A 24,685-nucleotide genomic window follows, 5' to 3' on the forward strand; every position below is an offset into this window, starting at 1 on the left:
TCGAAGGTGATCTCTTAGGGAGGGACAATCGCCCCAGGAGGGCCAGGTTGGGTTGGAGGGAGTTTGAAGGGAAGCTCTCTCCATCCCCGCCAGCCTCAGTTACTCACATTCACTCCGGCTTCACTCCCCTCGCTCAGCCGACACAGCGCGACTGCATGGCAACGGCGCCGCTCACTCAGGAAGGACCCCGTCTCCCGTCTGTCCAAAGCGGCCGCCTGTCCCCCTCCAAAGGCGGGAATCACACAAAACACAAACCCCCAAACCATTCTCCTCTTACACTGAGAAACGTTAGTCATTCATTTATTTTCCTCTTCAAGATCCACAGTGCAAGGTAGGAACACACACTGGCTGTCTTGGTTTACATTTCATGGCCCATGTGTAAGATTTATCTGGGCTTCCCTGTTTTTTTTAAATTTTTCAGTGTCACAAGTAGGCTGACATTAACACTGCAATGAAGTTACTGTGAAATTCCCCTGGTCGCCGCACACCGGCGCCTGTTCGGGTACACTGAGGGAGAATTTAGCACAGCCAATGCACCCTAACCAGCATGACTTTCAGACTGTGGGAGGAAAACCAGAGCACCCGGAGGAAATTTACACAGACATGGAGAGAACGTGCAAACTTTGCATAGACAGTGACCCGGGCTGGGAATCGAACCCAAGTACCAGGCGCTGTGAGGCAGCAGTGCTAGGCGCTGTGAGGCAGCAGTGCTAACCACTGTGCCACCAGGCCCCCGTCCTACACTGACAGATTTTAACATCTCCTGCTGGCAGGCCAAATCTTTTCTCTCTTAAAAAATTGGTGACGATTTTGAGTCTGCACTCTGCAGGAATGGTGGCACGGACTCAAAATCCAGAGAGTGGGATCCGTGCCGGCTAGTTCCCGCGTTCAGATCTTCTCAGCCTTTCGTCGGCAGAATGGCATGTAACACGCCATGGGACTGCAGAACACTCATTTTAATACATTAGCATGTCATTAACGAGCATTCTCTCCAGGACTGTCACCCCCCCACATACACACACACACCGGATAGTCCGATTGTCACACCCATGCCATTTACAAGATGTCTACATAAATGTGAACCTGGCACCTTCACCTCCAAGGGGGATTTCGGAGGTGAGGCTCAGGCAGCCAGCACTCTCCATGGCACTGGGGAGAACTCAGGGGACACAGGTGAATTCAGCTCAAGGGATCACTTGCAGGCCCTACTTTCATGACAGGGCACCTGTTGCTTTAAAGGGGTTATAAAGGCTGGTGTTTAGGGAGCACTTCCCTTGTCCTTCCTGGGTTCCTGTCCATATCACAGCTGAGGGAGTGCCCTTCCTTAGTGGGGGCTGGTAAGAGGGTGGGAGGGACATAGCACTGTCGTACAAAATGGTGATCTAGCTATACTAGTGCCTATATTCACCCATGCCCACTAAGTGCCTACATTTTCTTAATCTTCCTGACCCTCCCATTATGTCTAGGTATATCCCCAGGATTCCCAGCTGAGGTTGAGGCCGCCTGCTGACTTCTATGCTCTTTTGCCTGAGATGACCATGGCAGGTGTCCCCTTGGAAGCCAGAACCTTGAGGGTACAGGTCTGCTTTCAGGCAGCAAGGACGTTTCACTGCTTCCCTCCTCGGTGTCAGGCACTGGAAATGTGTCGCTCAGCAGGTGGGGGTGTCAGATAGGTTGGAGACGTCCAAAGTCACCGGGCTGTACTCCTGCCGATCCTCTTTCTTCCGGTTCCTGGGGGTCCCTGTGCTCCTCCATGGGATGGAAGGGCAGCTGGAGTCAGATCCAGAAGCCCCGCTGTCCTCTGGCGCTGGCAGTCATGGATTCCCACCAGTGCCTGCATCATGCAGTTGATGCCTTTCACCATGATGTGAACATCTGCCATATCCTGCACCAAGGTCTCCAACACCTCCGTTAACTAAAGTGGGAGGGCCGTACACTGTGGCCTTTCTCCATTGAGTCTGCGATAGCTGCCCCAAGCTTTAATTCATCCCTTGGTGCATAGCCCTGGACCTTGGAAAGTGCACTCATTAACAGCTCTTAACATTGGTAGACCAACAAGTTTCACATAGACCAAAGAGTATCTTTCACCGAATTGCTGATCCCCCAGCTGATGTTTGTCTCGGTTTGTGTCCCTTGGCACAGCCCATGGAGCGTAGAGTCCTGCGTTATGGACCTGGTCAGGATGAGCCTTGACAAAACAAATTGCATCTCATTCCAGATCTTCTAGCGGGGCAATGCTGCCAAAGTACAACTTTCCCAAACCAATTAGGCCCAAAGCAATGGGCACATGTGGGTCAAAGGATATACTGGCACTGGAGGGGGTGCAGAGGAGATTCACTAGGTTGATTCTGGAGTTGAGAGGGTTGGCTTATGAGGAGAGACTGAGTAGACTGGGGTTATACTCATTGGAATTCAGAAGAATGAGGGGAAATCTTATAGAAACATATAAGATTATGAAGGGAATAGATAAGATAGAAACAGGGAAGTTGTTTTCACTGGTGGGTGAAACAAGAACTAGGGGGCATAGCCTCAAAATAAGGAGGAGCAGATTTAGGACTGAGTTGAGGAGAAACTTCTTCACACAAAGGGTTGTGAATCTGTGGAATTCCATGCCCAGTGAAGCAGCTGAGGCTACCTCACTGAATGTTTTTAAGGCAAGGATAGATAGAAAATAAGTGGAGCTGAGTCCACAAAAAGATCAGCCATGATCTTATTGAATGGCGGAGCAGGCTCGAGGGGCCAGGTGGCCTACTCCTGCTCCTAGTTTTTATGTTCTTATTCTCACTCAAGGTCACAGAGATCCATTTGGAAAACAGAATTTAGGGAGACTTGGATATCATCAACAAAGACTCACACACCATTAAATATTTTTGAGATGCTGGATGCTAAGATACTTTGTAATAATCAAAACTGTGGAAATGTAAAATCTACTTGATCGCGAATTCTATTCCACTCATTTAATCTCATGAGCAGAGGTTCTCTGAGCTTCAAAATATAACTGCTAAAAATGATAGGGCACAAAGATAAATCAATTGAATTCTGAGAATGCTCCTCAGACTTTCTAAACAGCCAGAAAACAAATTCTTCGAAGTCGGTTTGAACTCATTCTCCCAGAATAGCAATAAATGGTTTTACACAAAAGCAGGCAATTAATTGCTAGATGCATTCTCTGAGGTCAGGTATCATCTGGCAACCTGTTCTTACTGTTGAATACCTTTTGTATAATGAAGCACTTAATGACAGTTTTTCGTGAATTTGAAACTGTGCCTTCTGTTACATTGGCCTGGAATATCTGTCAATAATGTTCTGTGTTAACTCTTTGTATCGTCCACATGTTATGTGGCAGGATGGCTTTCATTGTGTGCATGTGCCCATGTCTGTGTGGATTGAATCTTGAGTCATGAAGGACAGTTCTTGTTGCCCAGTTGCCTCTCTCTGTTATGACAGATGGCATGTTGGATTGCATCATGATTGCAGCCCGGATACCAAGCATTGGTGCATGATACACTGCGTTTGGCTGCACACCAGCTGGGCGTTGAGGAAGTGGAATTCCTTCTGATGCAGTACATCTGAGAGTTGACGCACAGCACAAACAGAATAGTTTGTGTGCAGTCAGTGTCTCCCTGCGCTATTGAGAAGCCAACGATCCTCACAAAACTGTTCCATCTGCCCTGTGGCAGGACAAAAGAAAAATGTTCAGCTTGGTGCAGCCAGTAATAAAGCCTCAACAATGTTGCAATTGAATGGTGGAATAGGCTTGAGGGGCTGAGTATTTCTATTTCTAGTCATCTTCAGAAGGTTCCTCTTTATATTTATCTTTATAGTCTCCAATAAAAACAAAGAATATAAAAACCGCAAAACCATAGACAGCAGGAAATGAGAAAAGGCCAGTTTGTCCCATCTGCTTTTGCAAGTTATATAAAATCTACTTGATCATGGACCCTATTCCACTCATTTAATCTCTGAGCAGTGTTCCTCTCTGAGCTTCAGAATTTACTATCTACCCTTGGACACATGACTTTGCACAAGCACCATATTTCCATGACCCGTGCAGCTCAGGAACCATCAAACATCAACTTCAGTAATGGGTTTATTGACTAATCCCTCCTCAGACGGAACAAAATAAAATACTGATGCTTAGCTTCATCGAGAGATTAAACTGGATCATTTGAGGCATAATGGAGCAAGAGAAATTTGGGGACAATTATATTCATTGAAATATATTAATAATGGATGTGCTAAATGGCGCATTGCAATAAATGAACACAGCTCTATTTATTTCTATATACTGATAAAATACTTTGCTTTTGACACACTTCACATCTTTGCAATTATAGCAAATCGTGTGACTGTGCTGGGCATTAGAATGGAGCTTTTTATAATATTTTATTACATGTTCCGTCATGTGCTTCTGCAAACTAACAATGGGAATGTAAGAGGGCAATAAAATCTTATCACGTACAAGCTGAATGCAATCTACACACTTGGAGAAGTATAAAGTATAAAATGATCATCCTATCCTTCATCAAACAACAACTTTATGTCAAAAGAGAAAAGCCTACTGCAAAGTACACAGCAGTAAATTCAATGAAAACACTCACAAACACTAAATTGTAAAATAAATCAAGAAATTATCTCCATTGATTTTTGTCGTACTTAATCAAGACCTATGTTATTTGCTCTGTGTGGTGTTTCACTGGGAGGAATATGCATCACAAGAAACATATTTAGATAAAAAATGATAATCAGATGGATCCTACTATGGATGAAGTGAAAATTATTCCTTGCATATTTAAGAATTTTTGTTCTTGTTCTTTCCCCACATGGTGCCCCATTTCCCAATTCAACAACAGAAGGTCCATCTGCTACCTGGCCCCTGAAGGGTTATGATGTGGAGATGCCGGCGTTGGACCGGGGTAAACACAGTAAGGAGTCTAACAACACCAGGTTAAAGTCCAACAGGTTTATTTGGTAGCTAGTGGCGTTTGAAGGCTAGTCCGAAAGCTAGTGGCGTTTGCTACCAAATAAACCTGTTGGACTTTAACCTGGTGTTGTTAGACTCCTTACCCTGAAGAGTTACACAGATCAAAATGTGGTTGTAGATGAAGAAAGCCCTCTCCTTTACCTAAAGACCTGAGGCAGAAAATAATATAAGCAGATGATAATCGGGTCAAGTGAAGTTAGCACTGCTGCCTCACAGTGCCAGGGACCCGGGTTCGATTCCTGGCTTGGGTCACTGTCTACGTGGAGTCTGCACATTCTCCCCGTGTCTGCGTGGGTTTCGTCCTGGTGCTCTGGTTTCCTCCCACAGTCCAAAAGAAGTGCTGGTTAGGTGCATTGGCCATGCTAAATTCTCCCTCAGTGTACCTGAACGGGCGCCGGAGTGTGGCGACTAGGGGATTTTCACAGTAACTTCATCGCAGTGTTAATGTAAGCCCACTTGTGACACTAATAAATAAACTTAAACTTAGAACTTGTGTAGAACGTAAGGCTGGCAGAGACAAGTTGATTAGAATGACTCATGTCAATGCTGTAAATGCTATGTAATTCCATTGCAGCATCTAATTGTTGTTTAAAATATAGCAGGATTTTTACATCCACTACTTTTCCCATAAGTCATACATAGATTATGTCTCAGAATTTCTTGACATTAATCCTAAATTTACTTTTTACTATTTTAATATGTCCCCTTGCCCCATGTTCTCTGTTCAGTTTAAAGCAATATTCTCGATTTAATGCTTCCTTTCACTTGACTATCTGATAAACACTTGAGGTGACCTCTCGGAGGCCTGATTTCCAGGTTGCTCAGTAACTGCTCACTGCAGGTAAAGAGCAGGAACACAGGTTGATTTGTGCTTTTTGTTTCCTTAATTGATTTTTTTTTTGTTTGTACTGTGAATATTGGTGATATCAGATAAAACCGATTATGAAGTCCAACAGTGTAAGAGAGAGCAACCTTTGTTAACAGTTTGGATTAGTTATGATTTCCTCCACTCAAACTTCAGCCTCTGCCACAAAACCAGCTCCCTCCCCCAACCAGAGCTAAACCAGAGGCTTCGCAAATAAGGCACCTTGTTCACACAACATTTAATCTTTTGAAACGGTCAGCAACATGAATGTTGACTGTTTCTCTCCAGCTGCTGCCTGTTTATCCGAATTTTAACAGCCTTTTCTTCTTCTGTCAGATTTCCAGCATTCTGCAGTATTTTGCTTTTGCATTAATATTTTGAGTACAATTACCTCAGGTAGAAAAATGAAGCGTGAGGAAAAAGCGATAACATAATTAAAAAAGAAGAGAAAACTGAAGTAAGTGCAGGGACAGAAGCCTCGGCATAATGCTAATCTCATATCTAGGCATTAGCTAAGCATTAGATTCAGGTTACTGGCATGGTTTCAATATTGTGATTTTCAAAACAGCATATGCCATTGTTGACCTCTGTCTCGTCCTCTCTCTTCTCCCAGGATTTTTACACCCTTTTTGAGTTTTCACCTTTCCTGCGGGCACATGGGGCCTTCGCCTTCAGCTCCAAGTTCCGTTGGTCATGCTCAAGGTTAAAAAATCAGATGCAGATGTGCTGCTCTTTCCCGGCCGATACGTGCAGGGGAGGCCCGAGGTTCATCGGGTCTCAGGGATGCCGACCACAGAGCTGATGACGAAGGTTAGATTTAAGTTTAATTACATGGATCATTAATCGTTTTGAATCTTTTTTCGCGGTACACTTGGAGGGTATTCGCGGCACACCAGCGTGCTGAGGCATGCTGGTTGGGGACCACTGCTGCAGCATTGATCAATCATCCTAGCTCTGACCTTATGATGGTGGACAGGTCATTGATGAAGCAGCTGAATCTAGTTGGGCCTAGGACAGCACTCTGAGGAACTCCTGCAGTGATGTCCGAGAGCTAAGGTAATTGATTCCAACAACCATAACCATCCTGCTTTCTGCAGGTACAAGTCCAGCCAATGGGGAGAGATTTTCCCCTGATCCCTATTGACTTCAATTTTACCAGGACTCTGTGATGCCATACCCGGTCAAATGCTACCTTGACGTCAAGGGCAGTCACTCGCCTCTCACCACCGGAATTCAGATCTTTTGTGTATTTTTGGACTCAGGCTTTAATGAGGTCTGGAGCCAAGTCTATCTGGCAGAGCCTAAACTGAGCCATCAGTTACTTTTCTAAAAATTCATTCATTAATGGGTCTTGGGCGTCACTGGCTTGTCAGCATTTATTGCTCATCGCTAGTTGCCCAAGGCCAATTGAGAGTCAACCTCACTGCTGTGATTCTGGAGTCACATGTAGGCCAGACCAGGTAAGGACGGCAAATTTCCTTCCCTAAAGGACATTAGTGAACCAGATGGGTTTTTCCAACAATCAACAATGGTTTCATGATCATCAGTAGATTCTTAATTCCAGATATTTTTTTATTGAATTCAAATTCTACCATCTGCCCTGGCAAGATTCGAATCCGGAGTTCCCAGAACATTAGCTGAGTTTCTGAATTAATAGTCTCGCATTGCCTCCCCCATAATTACTATTGGTAAGTAACTGTTGCTTGGTCTTATAATGAAGACACTTTACTGATAATTTGAGAGTTGGCTGATTGGATGGTAAGTGGCTAGATTAGATTTTTCCTGCTGTTAATGAATGGGATACTCCTGGGTGATGTTTCACTGTCAGGTCAATGTAAGTGTTGTAGCTGTACTGGAATGGCTTGGCTAAGGGCGTAGCTTGCATTGGCGCATAAATATTCACTAGTGGGGTGGGGATCAAAATATTAGGTCTACAAGTGTAGAGGCTGGGGACGAGCTTGGGGCTGGGACAAGGCTGGCAAAGAAGAAGAGCACTCTGGGGGAGGATGACCTCACTGGGCCTGGAGGTCTGGAGTGCTTATACTTCAGTGCAAGGAGCGTAGCAGGTAAGACAGACGAACTTAGGGCCTTAATGCTCACGAGGAATTTGGATGTGGTTGCAGTGACAAAGACTTGGTTGAAAGAGGGACAGGACTGGCAGCTGAATATTCCGGGGTACAAGTGTTTTAGGCGAGACAGAGGAGGGGCCAAAAGAGGCGGGGGAGTAGCAGTATTAGTTGGAGAGCATATTACAGCGGTGCAGAGGGAGGACAATTCAGAGGGGTCGTGTAACGAGTCACTCTGGGTGGAGTTTAGAAACAGGAAGGGCGCAGTCACTATGTTGGGGGTATACTACAGGCCCCCCAACAGCCCAAGGGAAGTGGAAGAACGGATATGTCAGGAGATACTGGATAGGTGCAGGAAAAATAGGGTTTCCCTAGCATACTCTGGAAATCGCTGAGAGCTGGGACTCTGAATGGGGAGGAATTTGTAAAATGCGTACAGGAGGGTTCTTTGGAACAATATGTAGATAGCCCGACTAGAGAGGGGGCTATACTGAACCTAGTACTGGGGAATGAGCCCGGTCAGGTCTTCAAAGTTTCGGTAGGGGAACATGTGGCAAATAGTGACCACAATTCTGTTAGCTTTAGGATAGTGATGGAAAAGGATGAGTGGTGTCCCAAGGGTAAGGTGTTGGATTGGGGGAAGGCTAACTTTAGTGGGATTAGGCAGAAATTGGCAGCTCTTGATTGGGAGAGGCTGTTTGAGGGTAAATCCACATCTGGCATGTGGGAGTCTTTTAAGGAACAGTTGTTAGGGCTACAGGACAGGCATGTGCCTGTAAAAAAGGATAGGAAGGGTAGGATTCGAGAACCGTGGATAACCAGGGAAATTGAGGGACTGGTCAAAAAGAAAAGAGAGGCGTATGTTAGGTCCAGGTAGCTAAAAACGGAGGGAGCTCTGGAGGAGTACAAAGAAAGTAGGAAAGAACTCAAACGGGGAATTAGAAAGGCAAAAAGGGGTCACGAAATGCCCTTGGCAGACAGGATTAAGGAGAATCCCAAGGCATTTTATTCATACGTTAGGAACAAAAGGGTTGTCAGGGAAAAAATCAGACCTCTCAGGGACAAAAGTGGGGAATTATGCTTGGAGCCCAAAGAAGTAGGGGAGATCCTAAATGAATACTTTGCGTCGGTCTTCACAAAGGAGAGGGATGTGTTGACTGGGAGTGTCTCGGAGGGGAGTGTTGAACCGTTGGAGAAAATCTCCATTACAAGGGAGGAAGTGTTAGGTTTGTTAGAGAATATAAAGACTGACAAATCCCCAGGGCCTGATGGAATCTATCCAAGGCTGCTCAGGGAGACGAGAGATGAAATCGCTGGGCCTCTGACGCAAATCTTTGTCTCGTCACTGGACACAGGTGAGGTCCCAGAGGATTGGAGGATAGCTAATGTGGTCCCGTTATTTAAGAAGGGTAGGAAGGATAACCCGGGAAATTATAGGCCGATGAGCTTGACGTCCGTGGTGGGGAAGTTGTTGGAGAAGATTCTTAGAGATAGGATGTATGCGCATTTAGAAAGGAATAAACTCATTAATGATAGTCAGCATGGTTTTGTGAGAGGGAGGTCATGCCTCACTAACCTGGTGGAGTTTTTTGAAGAAGTGACTAGAATGGTTGACGAGGGAAGGGCCGTGGATGTCGTCTATATGGACTTTAGTAAAGCGTTTGACAAAGTCCCTCATGGTAGGCTGGTGAAAACGGTTGGATCTCATGGGATAAAGGGGGAGGTGGCTAGATGGGTGGAGAACAGGCTTGGTCACAGAAGACAGAGGGTGGTAGTGGAAGGGTCTTTTTCCGGCTGGAGGCCTGTGACTAGTGGTGTTCCGCAGGGCTCTGTATTGGGACCTCTGCTGTTTGTGATTTATATAAACGATCTGGAAGAAGGTGTAACTGGGGTGATCAGTTAGTTTGCGGACGACACAAAATTGGCAGGACTTGCAGATAGTGAGGAGCATTGTCAGAGGCTACAGAAGGATATAGATAGGCTGGAAATTTGGGCAAAGAAATGGCAGATGGAGTTCAATCCTGATAAATGCGAAGTGATGCATTTTGGTAGAACTAATGTAGGGAGGAGCTATACGATAAATGGCAGAACCATAAAGGGTGTAGATACGCAGAGGGACCTGGGTGTGCAAGTCCACAGATCCTTGAAGGTGACGTCACAGGTGGAGAAGGTGGTGAAGAAGGCATATGGCATGCTTGCCTTTATAGGACGGGGCATAGAGTATAAAAGTTGGGGTCTGATGTTGCAGATGTATAGAACATTGGATCGGCCGCATTTGGAATACTGCGTCCAGTTCTGGTCGCCGCACTACCAGAAGGACGTGGAGGCTTTGGAGAGAGTACAGAGGAGGTTTACCAGGATGTTGCCTGGTATGGAGGGGCTTAGTTATGAGGAGAGATTGGGTAAACTGGGGTTGTTCTCCCTGGAAAGACGGAGGATGAGGGGAGACTTAATAGAGGTGTATAAAATTATGAAAGGCATAGATAGGGTGAACGGTGGGAAGCTTTTCCCCAGGTCGGTGGTGACGTTCACGAGGGGTCATAGGTTCAAGGTGAAGTGGGGGAGGATTAACACAGATATCAGAAGGACATATTTTACACAGAGGGTGGTGGGGGCCTGGAATGCGCTGCCAGGCAGGGTGGTGGAGGCGGACACACTGGGAACGTTTAAGACTTATCTAGATAGCCATCTGAACGGAGTGGGAATGGAGGGATACAAAAGAATGGTCTAGTTTGGACCAGGGAGCGGCACGGGCTTGGAGGGCCGAAGGGCCTGTTCCTGTGCTGTATTGTTCTTCTTCTTCTTCTTAGTATAGCTTGGATGTGGTAATGCCTTTAGCCTTTGCTATGTGCAGTGAATCAAATTGGCTGAAGACTGACATCTAAGATGGTGGGAATCCCAGGAAGTAATTGAGATGGATCATCTACTTGACACTTCTGGATAAAGGTGGTTGAGAAAGCTTCAGCCTTTTCCTTTGCTTTACCATAATTAAGGATGTGGATGTTCATGAAGCTTCTTCCTCCCGTTAGCTGTTTAATTGTCCACCATCATTCATGACTGGATGTTACAGGGCCACAAATCTTTGATACAACATGGCTGTCGGATCACTGAGCTCTATCTAAGAATGTGGTTTCTGTTGTTTGGCAGACCTGTCTTGTAGCTTCATGAGCATGACATTTTCAGATATGCCTAATCCTGCTTCTGGCATATTTTGCTGCATTCCCAATTGAACCAGAGTTGGTAGCCTTACATCATGGTAAATGTAGAGGAACAGAAATGCAAAGCCACGAGATTGTGACAGAATACAATTCTGCTGTTGATGTTGGCCCACTGCACCTCATGGATGTCCAATTTTGAGACTTATTCTTAATCTATTACATTTAGCACAATGGTGGTGCCACACAACACAATGGGGTTTGGTAGGAGAGGAGGGAGGTGAAGGGGATGGTTGGGGGGGTGGTGATCTGCCCTCTTTGGAAGATGAGTTTTCATCACCGCAAGGATCGTGGGGTGGTCACTCCTACCAATATCTGCTATGGACAGATGCATCTGTGACGAGTAGATTGTTGAGGACAGAGACAAGGTGAGTTTTTCTTCCACTGGTACCTCACCGTCAGCTGCAAGCCCAATCTAGCAGCTTTGTCCTACAGGATTAAAAGCAAGGCAGCTCCTAGTTAGTATCACTGCCTGTCACGCAGGAGACCGGGGTTGGATTCCCCGACAGGGAGTTACAAAGTTTGCCCGGCAGCGCGCCAATATGGTGTCTTTGGGCAGCACGGTGACACAGTGGTTAGCACTGCTGCCAGGGACCCAGGTTCGATTCCCGGCTTGGGTCACTGTCTGTCTGGAGTCTGCACGTTCTCCCTGTGTTGGCGTGGGTTTCCTCTGGGTGCTCCAATTTCCTCCCACAGTCCGAAATATGTGCTGGTTAGATGCATTGGCTATGCTAAATTCTCCCTCGGCGTACCGGGGTGTGGCGACTATGGGCTTTTTAAAGTAATTTCATTGCAGTGTTAATGTAAGCCTACTTGTGACTAATAAATAAAATAAAAATCCTCCACCTTCGGTGGCCTCACCATTCACTGTCTCTGCAAATTCCTCTAGACCTTTGACTTCAGCCTCTATTGCATCCGCTTCCACCCAGTATCACCAATAATGCTTATGCTTTAAGCTGCCTCCCACACAGTTGTTGGAATTCCATCCATAAACCTGTCTGCTTTGGCATCTCCGTTCCTACTCTTTTAAGACCCTGCTTGAAATTAATTTTTTTTCTCAAGTTCCTGGCTACCTTTCCTAATATTTGAAACATATTTTATCCTGCCATCTCAAGTGAAGGTACTGGGCATCAACTAAATAAGAAATCCCATCTAAATGTAATTTGCTGTTGTAGCTATTACAACGTGGAAAATTTTGTTTCTTCTCCCTCACCACCCTGCCAAACCAGTTGGAACTTGTATTAGAGAAGCTCTAGTATGAGTTGAAATTTACAAAACAATCTCAGCCAGGATTTTACAAATTCCGCTCCAACTTGATTTTCAGTAATCAGTAAGGATAGGCAACAACACCTCCTCCACGATCATCCTCAACACCAGTGCCCCACAAGGCTGTGTCCTCAGCCCCCTACTATACTCTTTATACACGGCGGCACGGTAGCACAGTGGTTAGCACTGCTGCTTCACAGCTCCAGGGACCTGGGTTCGATTCCCGGTTTGGGTCACTGTCTATGTGGAGTTTGCACATTCTCCTCGTGTCTGCGTGGGTTTCCTCCGGGTGCTCCGGTTTCCTCCCACAGTCCAAAGATGTGCGGGTTAGGTTGATTGGCCATGTTAAAATTGCCCCTTAGTGTCCTGGGATGTGTAGATTAGAGGGATTAGCGGGTAAAATATGTAGGGATATGGGGGTAGGGCCTGGGTGGGATTGTGGTCGGTGCAGACTCGATGGGCCGAATGGCCTCTTTCTGTACTCTAGGGTTTCTATGATTTCTATGATACACCTATGACTATGTGGCCAAATTCCCCTCCAACTAGATTTTCAAGTTTGCTGATGACACCACCGTAGTGGGTCGGATCTCAAACAATGACGAGACGGAGTACAAGAATGTGATAGAGAATCTGGTGAACTAGTGCGACAACAATAATCTCTTCCTCAAGGACAACAAAATGAAGGAGATAGTCGTCGACTTCAGGAAGTATAGTGGAGAACATGTCCCTGTCTTCATCAATGGGGATGAAGTAGAAAAGGTCGAGAGCTTCAAGTTTTTAGGTGCCCAGATCACCAACAACCTGTCCTGGTCTCTCCATGCCAACACTATAGTTAAGAAAGCCCACCAATGCCTCTACTTTCTCAGAAGACTAAGGAAATTTGGCATGTCAGCTACGACTCTCTCCAACTTTTACAGATGCATCATAGAAAGCATCCTTTCTGATTGTATCACAGCTTGGTATGGCTCCTGCTCTGTTTAAGACCGCAAGAAACTACAAAAGGTTGTGAATGAACCCCAATCCATCACGCAAACCAGCCTCCCATCCACTGACTTTGTCTACAGTTCCCGCTGCCTTGGAAAAGCAGCCAGCATAATCAAGGACCCCATGCACCCCGGACATACTCTCTTCCACTTTCTTCCGTCAGGAAGAAGATATAAAAGTCTGAGATCACATACCAACTGACTCAAGAACAGCTTCTTCCCTCTTGCCATCAAACTTTTGAATGGGCCTCCCATCAAAGTTGATCTTTCTCTACACCCCAGTCATGACTGTACCACTATATTCTGCGCTCTCTCCTTTCCCTCTTCCCTACGTACTCTATGAACATTATGCTTCATCTGTATTGCGCAAGAAACAATACTTTTCACTGTATACCAATATATGTGACAATAATAAATAAATAAAATCAGCAAATAGCCTCAGCATTGTTTAGCCAGAGGTAAAAATCAGCCAGATTCCTGATCCTGGTTTTTGGAAGTACTTACAATTGGCTTTACTGGTATTGTCTAAAGAAAATTCTGTCATTTTATAATCAACTTTTGGAAAGGGAAAATGTGACGTATCAGAGTGGCCAGTTGACTATCAGCGTTTTGTGACTCCAGTGAGGTTTCTTTCATGTCAATTGTAGCAATTGCTTTTGACTTTGCATTGAAAAGTCTGTAGTCCTTGGACGATGCGTGGAAGCCTGGGTAATTGGTGATCTGAATGTACTGTCCTGAGCGGAAATGGCATGAACATCTATTTGTAGAATGTGCACCAGGAGGAGTCATAACCTTCAGAAGAGGGATTAAGGGGTGAATAGTGAAAGAAAAACACCAGAAAATAAGCAAAGGCCAGGAGAAGAGTGCTTATCCAGCCACAAAATTGAGCAAGAGTGTAATCCAAAGCATTCAAAAGAAATGTCCCGTTCATTTTGAAAAGGAATAATGAATTTAACCTTTTAAGATAACCCCGCCTTCCAAACCCAAAACAATGAGTAGAATATTCTGCTCCCACCAGAAGTGGGAATCTTGGCAGGCAGGGGCACTTAATTTGGCAGGAAGTAAAATAATCTGTTTCCTGATGGCAGGATAAACTGTTGGAATTCTCTCCCGAAATCCAAGGCAGGTTAAAAGTGGGTTGAGCTTCTCGAAGAACAATGTCGGGAACTCTATTTGTATGTATTGGAATCTCTTATGCTTATTAATAGGCCACCTCACTAGAATTAAGTTCCCCCTCCAAATTAAGTTCCCACCCAGTGAGTATATAGAATGTTCCATTTTACGATTGTATATCAGTGGTGTGCACCTGGCGAGCTTTACCTCTTATTGTATACGATTGTATATCAGTGGTGTGCACCTGGCGAGCTTTACCTCTTCTATAATTTTAAGGTCTCAGGTGTTGCTTTCTCCTTGGGGACCTCACATAACTTCACTTGAGTTTCTTAGCAAACGCTGCACCAAGGCTGAATGAACAAGGGCAGCAGGCCAAGGCTGGAAGGGGAGGTGGATAGGGTGAAAGTGTGGAGCGAAGGCTGGACAGGGGAAGATGAGAAGAATGTCTTCGAGGAGTGGGATGTGGTAGAGTGGCATGTTCAGGGTGAGTGTTTCGTAAATGAAGGTCTCATCAGGTGGGTCACAAAGGGGGATAGGACTGGTAGCTTGAATAATAGGAGGAGGGGCAAGTTCAGGGTTGGCGTGGAGACGGCATTTGTATGCTGCCAAGGCAATGGTCTCCTATAGTTTTGAGGGTGGTGGAGACAAGCAGAAAAGTGTCTGCAAAAGGCGTCTTGCACATGGTTCTTGACACTCTGGTCTAAGAGCAATGGACGGGATTTTCCAGTCTTACCTGTGGCTGCCCTGCTGCAAGTGAGAACAGAGAATTTCTGTGAACGTCTCCATACTTATTAATGTATGAACGGGAGGAACATCCATCTCTGGTCCTCCAGGATGTCCTTTACCTGGGAGAGGTCGGGTGGGGATGCTATTTTAAGGGGAGACCAGGTGAAGGGCTTAGCACTTGACTGCTGTCTTGGAGATTGAGGGCAACCTGCAAAGGACATGATCATTTAATGTATCACTTAAGTTCATTCATGCATCCACTGAGATTTTGATGATACAGGGAGCAGGCAACACTACCTTGGTAATGCTCTCATCCAGATGAAGAGGAGGCCTCCATTGCCAGTTAACACAAGGTTAAGAGGAGCGAGAGCCTGAGCAGCAGAGGCAGCTGAGCCTCTGTAAGGCTAAGAGGCTAGTAAACATGTACTATTGCAATGCTGATCATGGCAAAACCATAGATATATCGTCACTGGTGCTATTGGCCAGAATTCTCTGACCTCGCCTGCAGATGGGATTCTCAGATCGTACAGCTGTGAATGGGGATTTGGCTGAGCGCCAGTTTCTCTGTTCTCGCCGGCAGCAGTTTCAGGGCACGCAAGACCGGAGAATTCCAGCCCTTATCGAGAGATGAGTAAAAACAGCAATGCCGGAAGCAACCTTTTATGACTGGGATGATGTGAACGGCAGACAAGAGTGCGCCCATAGTATGGAAGATGAAGCGAAGTAAGGAGGACAAGAAAAGAAGTAAAGATGTAAGGCAAGAGAAGCAACAGAAAAGGTTTTCATAAAACAAATAATAATTAAGAGCCACATGATTTTTAATTGTTTTATTGTCATCTGTTAAACACACTTATTAACATAATTCCTAAACATCAAATCACTTGAGATTTCAATAGAACATATTCCTTTTTAACATTAGCATTAAAAATCTTGCTAACATATGAATTAATCTTCAGTGTATTTTCACAAAAATAATATCTAATACATCAGCATCTCATTTTACTAGATTATACTTTAATGTACATTGTTTTTTTCCCTGTAATAATTTTAACAATGTCTGCTACAGCAAGCTAAGTAAATAGTCCACAACAAACTACTCTTAACTATAATGATAGAATTAATTTATTGCTCAACCTGTAGACTGATGTCATTCCAGCCTTATTCAATACCTTATTACCCCTTATGGTTAAAGTGCCTCGACAACATTCCAGTGCTTCATATTTAAAATTTTAAACATTGTGTATTAGACCCTTAAGAATAAAGTACACTGTAAGGAGTCACTGGCAATTGGAAAGCACAATACCAGAAATGTTTCGCGTTGCATTTTTTCGCCAATTTTCATCACAATTCTTTTAGGATGTGGTTCCGCAGTCACCAGTGACCATCCACTTCCCTTGCCCAAATTGTCATAGTCACATTTAATCTTTGACCGTGAGAATGAGCAAGTCCAATCTTGTCTTCTTCTGGCACCTACCTAGTGCAGTTCACTCAGAGGTCACTTGATATTTGATCATTTATCTCATTGCTATTTGTAAACCTAGCCATGCGCAAAGGAATGTGAAGATAAGAATAACACAAAAATAGATTAAAACAGAATGTTTTCCTTCATTTACAGATTGGCTGAAAATGCTGTGCATCATTTCAAATTGATCTCATTCGAGAACATTTTTTAAAAATCAATTGCGGTTTTGTTTAAAAATTTCAAAATCAATTGCGGTTTAGTTTTTAAAAATTTCAATGACCTGAACTGAAGTTATGTCCACAATAAGTTGCAACAGTGCTTAACTGATCAACAGTTTTAGAGCCAATTTCATCGCATACAAACCAGAACAACAACTTTTTACAAACTAGTTAGGTCAGCTGAAGTCTCTGTGAGATTTGCCCATAAAGTGGTAACAGACCAAACAACAAACATGCAAAAAAATAAAGCCACAAGAGAAATCTATACCTAACTTGTGAACTCAAGTGTGCCTGGGACTAAAGATTAATAATCAAACTAATATTATGTATAATATGTCTATTTTTTACCCAGTTTTTAAGGCAAGATGAAAGGTAAAATCATAATTAATACAAGCTACTATTCACTTTCATTGTGTCTTGTTAAGGGTCATAAAGTTACTTATGTCTTCAATTTTGCAGTAATGCACACTCAAGGCAAACATAGATGACATCAGGATAGTTCCAACTGTGTGGGAACTAAATCCTGTTTCGTGTTCAAAACTATTAAACCAGGTCGCTTTTGGTTCCCACCATCTCAGTTTATTGTACTAACAGAAAATATTAAAATCTTTTCATGCTATCATATACTCGGGATTTTATGCTAAATTGACACCCCAAGCTGCATAATGGAAGTGAAAGAAAACCCTACAATAAAGCCAAGTTGCATTTAGGTTCGGTTGCTCTGCCTCTACTGGGACTTATCACATAGGTGTTAAAATTGGTACGGATTCCCAGAAACAAAGGGAGGCGATTTTCTGACCTCACCGTGCCTGGCATAGACCGTGCCGATGCCGGAAAATAGCAAGCGGGTCTAAAAATTGGTTCCGCGCCTGATGTCTATTGGTCTGCGATTGTCCCGGTCCCTTTCTACTGGCACAGACTGGATCGCGCTGATTAGCATGAGATTGACTGGACTTCAGTTTCATTAGTGAGTTCAGCACACGATTATCCCCCCCCCTCCAGGAATGTTTCCACCTCTCCAGCGGGCCGTCACACAGGCACAAATCAGTAGTGGTCTCCACTGGCGGAGATATGGCATGATGGCCACAGCGGTGGGGGGGGGGGGGGGGGCGCTCGGAGGTCATTGAGGCAGCCTGGTGGTCAGTGTATGCTGGCAAATGCCCATTGGGTAGTGCCCACCAGCCATCCTGGCACTGCCCACTGGACACCCTGACAGTGCCAAGGGATTGGGGCCCGCATAGAGCTATGCAAGGGGGGGGGGGTGTTCATGATGGGAGGCATGCCGACGGCCAGAAAGGGGGATTCATCAGGAGGGACCTGATGCCGGCAACCCGTGTCAGAGAGGGGGTGGGGGAACATACCATCAATAAGGCGGGGGGGGGGGGGGGTCTTCTAGTGTGCTGAGAGATCCGGACGCCCTTGCAAAACGGCACTTGAGTGCTCTGCAGTTTTTTGGGGGAAAATTCCACTCAAAATGTATGTCATGGCATAACAAAGAGCATTTAAATTAATCTCTTTCTAGTGCAAAATGGACACCAACCCCCTCAAACTGGTAGACTGCACATCAATGGGTAAAGCAGAATGAAGTACTATGGTTTCCTCTAATAAATACACCGATCACAATTATACATTTATATATTGTATTTACCCGTCCAAGCACATGCAAAATTCATTACCCCATTTCTGTGCATTCCAGGTTTCAAGGAACCAGTTGTGCTGGAGCAAGTATCATCTGGCCAGTATAAGGGAAATGATCCTCACCTACACTGGCCCTCCAATGTAACTCTCTATCTTAATTAAATAAGAAATCTCTAGCAAATCTGTACCTGGACTTCATTTCAGGAACTTTTAAAGCAAGGGTTTCTACCATTCAACGGTCTTGCGCTCCCTCCCAAACAGACAGCAGATCATCTGAAAATAATTTAACAAAGTGGTACAATGCTATACCCTGTGATACTAGCATGGCAGCAAGTGTGCTAAAATATAGTGATTCAATTAGGCAATTTAGATTTTTAGAACCAAATATTCAAGTTGTTGAACTAAGTATTTTAAGTTAAAAATGGGGGGAAACCCATTCCCCTCCTCCACCTTTCCCCCATCATTGATAGACATGCCTTCAGCCCATAATGCCCCACTCTGTATAAACAATTCAGTGCAGCACTGTTTTGAATTTTAATATAGATTGGGTCTGTTTCTCCTCTTGATGCACCTGAGAACAAGAGTGGTGGAAAACATGGTAATATTCAGAGCTGTGTTGTACTTTTGTACTCATTGCCTTGTTGTGGCTCTAGAAGAAGTCCAAGAAGTTTGGGAAGGTAAGAGGAGTGAAGAGATAAATTCTGCACCAGCAACAACAGTCCAGTATCCTCCTCTCCATCACTGGGTGAGCTAAAACTCGCACTGGGTGAGGTAAAACTCGCACTGGGTGCAGTTTGCTCCTTTGAACCACAGACAATTCAGGTTCAAAAGAATCATATTTTGTTTTCAAAACTTCTAATCTAATATCAAAAAGAAAATTGTTTCACAGTCATGGTCAATAAATAAACCTGACAAATCAATGCTTCAGTATAATTTAATCACGAAATAAATATATCAGGTAGATGAAGCCAAATTATTTCTGCTGCTCCCTGAGGTGTAGGGGAGTGAAAAACTCTGGTTTTATTTTCAAGGCGACTTTCAGAGAAGATTCTACGCACGTCAGGGCCACCCTCCATTCTACCTTCAGATGACCAAACAGGCCTTTTCTAGAACAAAGACAACATTCAAACGTTAAGATTTCAACACTCATATGAGCTGTTTTCTAGTGTGACAAAACTGAATGAATCATCCCTCTGTTTCTCTAAAGTTCAGTTCTGTGGGCTGTTGGATCTTTGAAAAGATGATACAAGACATGTTCATATTTTAAAAGATGTTAAACTATAAAGAAATGAAGCAAGGACCCCAAAGGTTAGAACCCAGAGAGGTCTAAATTAGGTTACTTTGGGCTCAAATTGAAAATTGGTGTACTTGGCTGAATTTGGATCCATCTATCTCTTAGAAATTAATAGAATGCATACAAGTTCATCCGCACTGACATAAACATAGGTCTTTTACTCCAACATGGTTTGATTCACAGCAGTAACATTCTAACTATGTTTCTTTTCAACTAGCAGTAAAATCTGTGTAGTGGTTTCCTTTATGAACTCCTGACATGTTATCAATTTAGCCCCCTCCCTTCTTCAGGGTGTGGGAAAGAGGGTAAAATGGGCTAACAGCAGTCTTTCGCCCAGTTTGCACTGCACTGCCCAGTAAGTACAATATAATTGTTGTAAAATATATTTCAAGATTTTCGGACCGGCTGCCTGAAAAGGTAGGGCCACCCTGGCAACTATTTCCATCTAGTTTCATTTTACATCCTTGCATCTTGACACTGCAGTGTACATCTTCTGTCTGACAGTCTAATGTTCTACTACTGGCATTACTGCATATCTGGAGAAATAACCATTTTACTTAAATTAAAAATACATTCAATCCCCTTAGCCTTAAAAGATAAATATTAAGTATTACATTTTAAAACTACAGTTAAAGAGCAAAACTACTTGAATTTCTGAACTTTGTCTAATAGTTTTATTTTGGAGATCAGCATGAGATCATCATTCTTCAAGTATAAGTCTAGTGTCAATGGTACACATTGCATATTGATATCAGAGTAGCAGCACAGTGCAGCTCATGTTCTTTAAATAATTTAGGAGCAATATCTTCTTTACAACGTGTAATGACCTCAACGTGGACCAAGAGATAGGCCTTTTGGAGTATGAGCCACAAAAAGATGTCCCTGATTGAGGTAATGATTGCCTGGCCAATCAGGGAGTCTCACCTGTGTATATAATGAGGATTGTCAGGTCTACTGACACTCTGGATTCTGACTGTGTACCTGAAGCACTCTTAGGAGTGGAGATAAGTTTGTAAATAAAGGGAATCTGGTGGAGAGACACCAGCCTCTGAGAAGCTATTTCACAATGCAATTTTCTGGTGTTAGGTTCTCTGACTTTTGGAATTTTTCAGAAAGGCTTTGCAGTATCAGTTAATTTCTTTTAAATTAGCAGAATTATCTATTTTTGATTAAATGCTATGCTTCCTTTTTGTAAAGCACATCAGTAATTTGTTTGCAGTACAAATGACAAATAATTTGAACATTTTCTGATATTATCTGTTTAGATGTGATGTAATATAATTGAATGGCATGTCCAATAATTGTTTAGATTAACACCTAATGAAACTAAACTAGATCTGAAGTAGCCAATTTTTTTGTCATTGGAAGACTGTTTCCATAGGGTTCCACAGGGCTTTGTACTAAGCCCCTTGTTTTTCATGCATTTAGACTTAAATTTAGGGTGTGTGAATAAGAAGTTTACAGATCATACAAAAGTTGGCTGTGTGGTTGACAACGAGGGAGAGAACTGCAGGAAGATATTAATGGAATGGGTAGGTGGGCAAATGCAGTTCAAGTATGAGATAATACATTTGGGAGAGGCAAAGTCAAGGATGTATGCGATAGGTATAGGTAGGTTACTGAGACATGGAGAGGAACAGAGGGACTTTGGGTATAAGTCAACAGGTGAAGTTAGCAAGACAGGTAGATAAGGTGGTTAGGAAAACATACGGGATACTGTCCTTCATGAGCAAAGGCATAGAATACAAGAGCAAAGAGGTTATTCTAGAACTGTATGAAACTTGTAATTAGGCCACAGCTACAGCATTGCATACAGTTCTGGTCAATGCATAACAGTGCAGATCTCATTGCACTTGAACGGGTACAGAGAAATTGATGAGGATGTTTCCAAGGCTGGAGAATTTTAGCTAGGAGAAAAGATTGGAGAGGCTGGGGCTATTTTGTTCAAAGCAGAGGAGGCTGAGGGGAGGTTGAATTGAGATGTATAAAATTAGGAAGGGCCTAGAAAGTGTGAATAGGAAAGAGCAGAGAGGTCAATAACCAGAACAAATATTGACAGAAGGATTAAAGGAGTGCTCGGGGAGTTTTCTTTACCCAGATTGTGGTGGTGGGGATAATGAACTCACTGCCTATAAAGATGATAGAGGCAAACAAAACCCTCATCATACTAAAAAGTATTGGGATATGCACTTGGAAGTCCCATAGCCTACAGGGTTACAGGCCAAGAGCTGGAACACAGGATAAGGCTGGATATCTTTTACTCATGATGTGGAGATACCGGCGTTGGACTGGGGTAAACATAGTAAGAAGTCTAACAACACCTGGTGTTGGTCTAACCTGGTGTTATTAGACTGCTTACTATCTTTTACTCAGCCAGCACAGATGTGATGGGCTGAATGGCCTCCTCTGTGCCAAATGAAAGATCTTGTGCAAAGAGGAAATCAGTGAAGGCATTGAGTTTTTGAACTGTACAGTAATAATCCTGGAGAGTCACTACATTCACTTCTTAATGTATCTCATTGACATTTCCAAGTGTCAAAACACATTTATTTGTGTATTTCAGATCATTTTTGTATTTTAGTTTCCTCCTGCAAGTTATGTTTGGTTCAATGAATTATAGAAGTGGAAAATGAGAACAATTTTGCATATTTTATCCTGCAGAAATTTAAAGATTGCACCCTCTTTACCACTGTGGGAAGGTTATACTAATCACCAAACACTAAAATAGGATGGCTGTATCTTTGAAATATAATGATATGTGGCAGGCAGCTGCATAAGGATTAAAGTTTGGTTCATACAGTAGTAAGGAACATGTTTACATGCCCCTGGATTGTATTTTTTTTTTTAAGTAGTCCAAATGACTGCGAAAGCTTCTTCACTATTGAAATTACCATGACATATCCTTGACACAAACACTCCTACCGCCAGATGCTGATTCAACTTCTCTCCACAACTAAATGAATTGATTACTGGAAGCTGACTTTCTATGTACAGACATAAAAGGAGATTGCACAATTAAAATATAGGGTGAGGAAAATAAACGTTAGACCCTGAGCTAGTATTATAATTCCGTAAGCTTTAAAATCGTGCATCTTTACTATCAGATTTACTCTATTGCTTCCCCAAAACATTGCTACGAGAAAATGGCAATTTTTCTTGGATCTCTTTTGGGGATCTGAGAGCAACATTATTTCTCCGTGCAATCTTGAAGGAAGAGCAATATGTCTTCTGCAGACTCCCAGGGAACCACTTGAGCTTGAAATGCAGACGGCTCCGTCATCTTGACCTCAGAGATCAAGTGATGCAAAGGATAATTCTTCCTTGGAAAGGTGACATCTGTTGCTGTCAAGAATGCGGAAGGGCAGAAATCATTGGTGCCATCTCCAACGTAGACAATCTTCTCAAACTCCACTCCTTCTCCTGCCCGTTGTACCAGGTGGTCGTGCAGGATCTGTCTTTTGCACATATTCTTGGGGCACTGCTGACACAGATGGGAATGGTAAGGGTTTATCACCAAGTTCTTTTTACCATCAACAATTGCAGGATTTGTGTAGATTTTCTGGAATAAAGTGGATAGATCATTCGCTTGAAGAATGGTATTGATAAAAAAGGTGTTGGCATCGGAGATAATAATGCATTCAAACAAATCTGAAGACTCTCTAAGAAACTGAAACAGAGTTGGCATCTCTTTACTGAGTGGGGTCTCTTCTAGAATCTTTCTCATGCTTTCTTCCTTTACACCCTTTTCGTACAGGTACTGGAGTACCTTGTTCATATATTCATGCCATTGTCCATCCTCGGGGGGTTGCAGCAAACCTTCTGGAAGACTTTGATCAGGACTACATTTGAGGACGACATAATCAGAATTGTGTTGAATGATGGTTTCATCAAAATCAAATACAATGAGAAACTTGTTCATTTTCACACGATTACCAGAAGTAAAGTGCTTCTGCAAAACAAACAAAAATATGCATGCATTAAGTACTTTAAGACTATTTTAAGAAAAGTTTATTTATTAGTGTCACAAGTAGGCTTATATTAACACTGCAGTGAAGTTACTGTGAAAATACCTTAGTCACACCACACTCTGGTGCCTGTTCGGGTACACTGAGGGAGAATTTAGCATAGCCAATGCACCTAACCAGCGCGTCCTTTGGACTTGTAGGAGGAAACCGGAGCACCCGGAGGAAATCCACACAGACATGGGGAGAACATGCAGACTCCACACAGACAGTCACCCAATCTGCAATCGAACCCAGGTCCCTGGTGCTGTGAGGCAGCAGTGCTAATCACTGTGTCACACCGCATGCTGCCCTATCAATAAGTTATTCTCACAAGTTCACTCAGTAGTGTTAAGTCACAGTATTCACTTAATGGTCTTCATTACAAACTTCAGTCTGCAAAGAAACAAAGCAAGAGCGTACGTGCACTCCTGTAGTGCCATTTACCTACTTCGGACGTTCCAAAGTAACTCGCAGTCAATAATTTATGTTTTGTACACTTTGGTATTGTTTACAGGAAACAAACTTTGGGAGACAATTTGCACAAGCAATAAGCTGACTGCTGTTGTTGGTTGATAGATAAATATTGTCCTGTAGAATATCTTGTGCTCTTCAAATCCTGTCAAGGGAATTTTTTATTTACATCCACCTGAGCAAGAAAAGACTTTGGTTTAATGTCTCATCTGAAAAAGGGTGATTACAATGTTTTCAAATGTCAACGGCTTTCATCAATTTACAGCTGGTCTGACACATTGGACAAGGAGCAATGAAAGATTGCCAGTCTTCTTGTAACTGTCTGCAGCAAGGAGTTAGCAAGATTAGAAATTTGTTCGATGAAGCAGAGGCAAAAGTGA

General features: G+C 43.4%; 2 protein-coding genes across 9 annotated transcripts in view; both read right to left on the minus strand.

Annotated features, from left to right (window-relative positions):
- The window catches only part of eftud2 (elongation factor Tu GTP binding domain containing 2), a 133,356-nt gene that overhangs the window by 57,507 nt on the left and 51,164 nt on the right, over positions 1–24,685 (minus strand). The window contains exon 1 of one of the 4 annotated variants that reach the window (XM_078223843.1): positions 108–190. The exons of the other annotated variants lie outside the window; for them this stretch is intronic. The gene's annotated coding sequence lies outside the window, so the exon portion shown is untranslated. Of the gene's footprint in view, positions 1–107; positions 191–24,685 lie in introns of those variants that run through there. 4 annotated transcript variants of the gene reach the window in all.
- The window catches only part of LOC144500620 (phosphoethanolamine/phosphocholine phosphatase-like), a 55,385-nt gene continuing 51,184 nt past the window's right edge, over positions 20,485–24,685 (minus strand). For 2 of the 5 annotated variants that reach the window (XM_078223847.1, XM_078223851.1), the window contains exon 3: positions 22,677–23,779. In XM_078223847.1, the coding sequence (XP_078079973.1) occupies positions 23,018–23,779 (762 nt within the window). In that variant the 3' untranslated portion in view covers positions 22,677–23,017. Of the gene's footprint in view, positions 23,780–24,685 lie in introns of all 5 variants that reach the window. The other 3 variants (XM_078223850.1, XM_078223852.1, XM_078223853.1) reach the window with 3 other exon arrangements.

This window comes from Mustelus asterias, chromosome 11 (assembly GCF_964213995.1).
Source record: "Mustelus asterias chromosome 11, sMusAst1.hap1.1, whole genome shotgun sequence".
Classification (NCBI taxonomy): domain Eukaryota; kingdom Metazoa; phylum Chordata; class Chondrichthyes; order Carcharhiniformes; family Triakidae; genus Mustelus; species Mustelus asterias.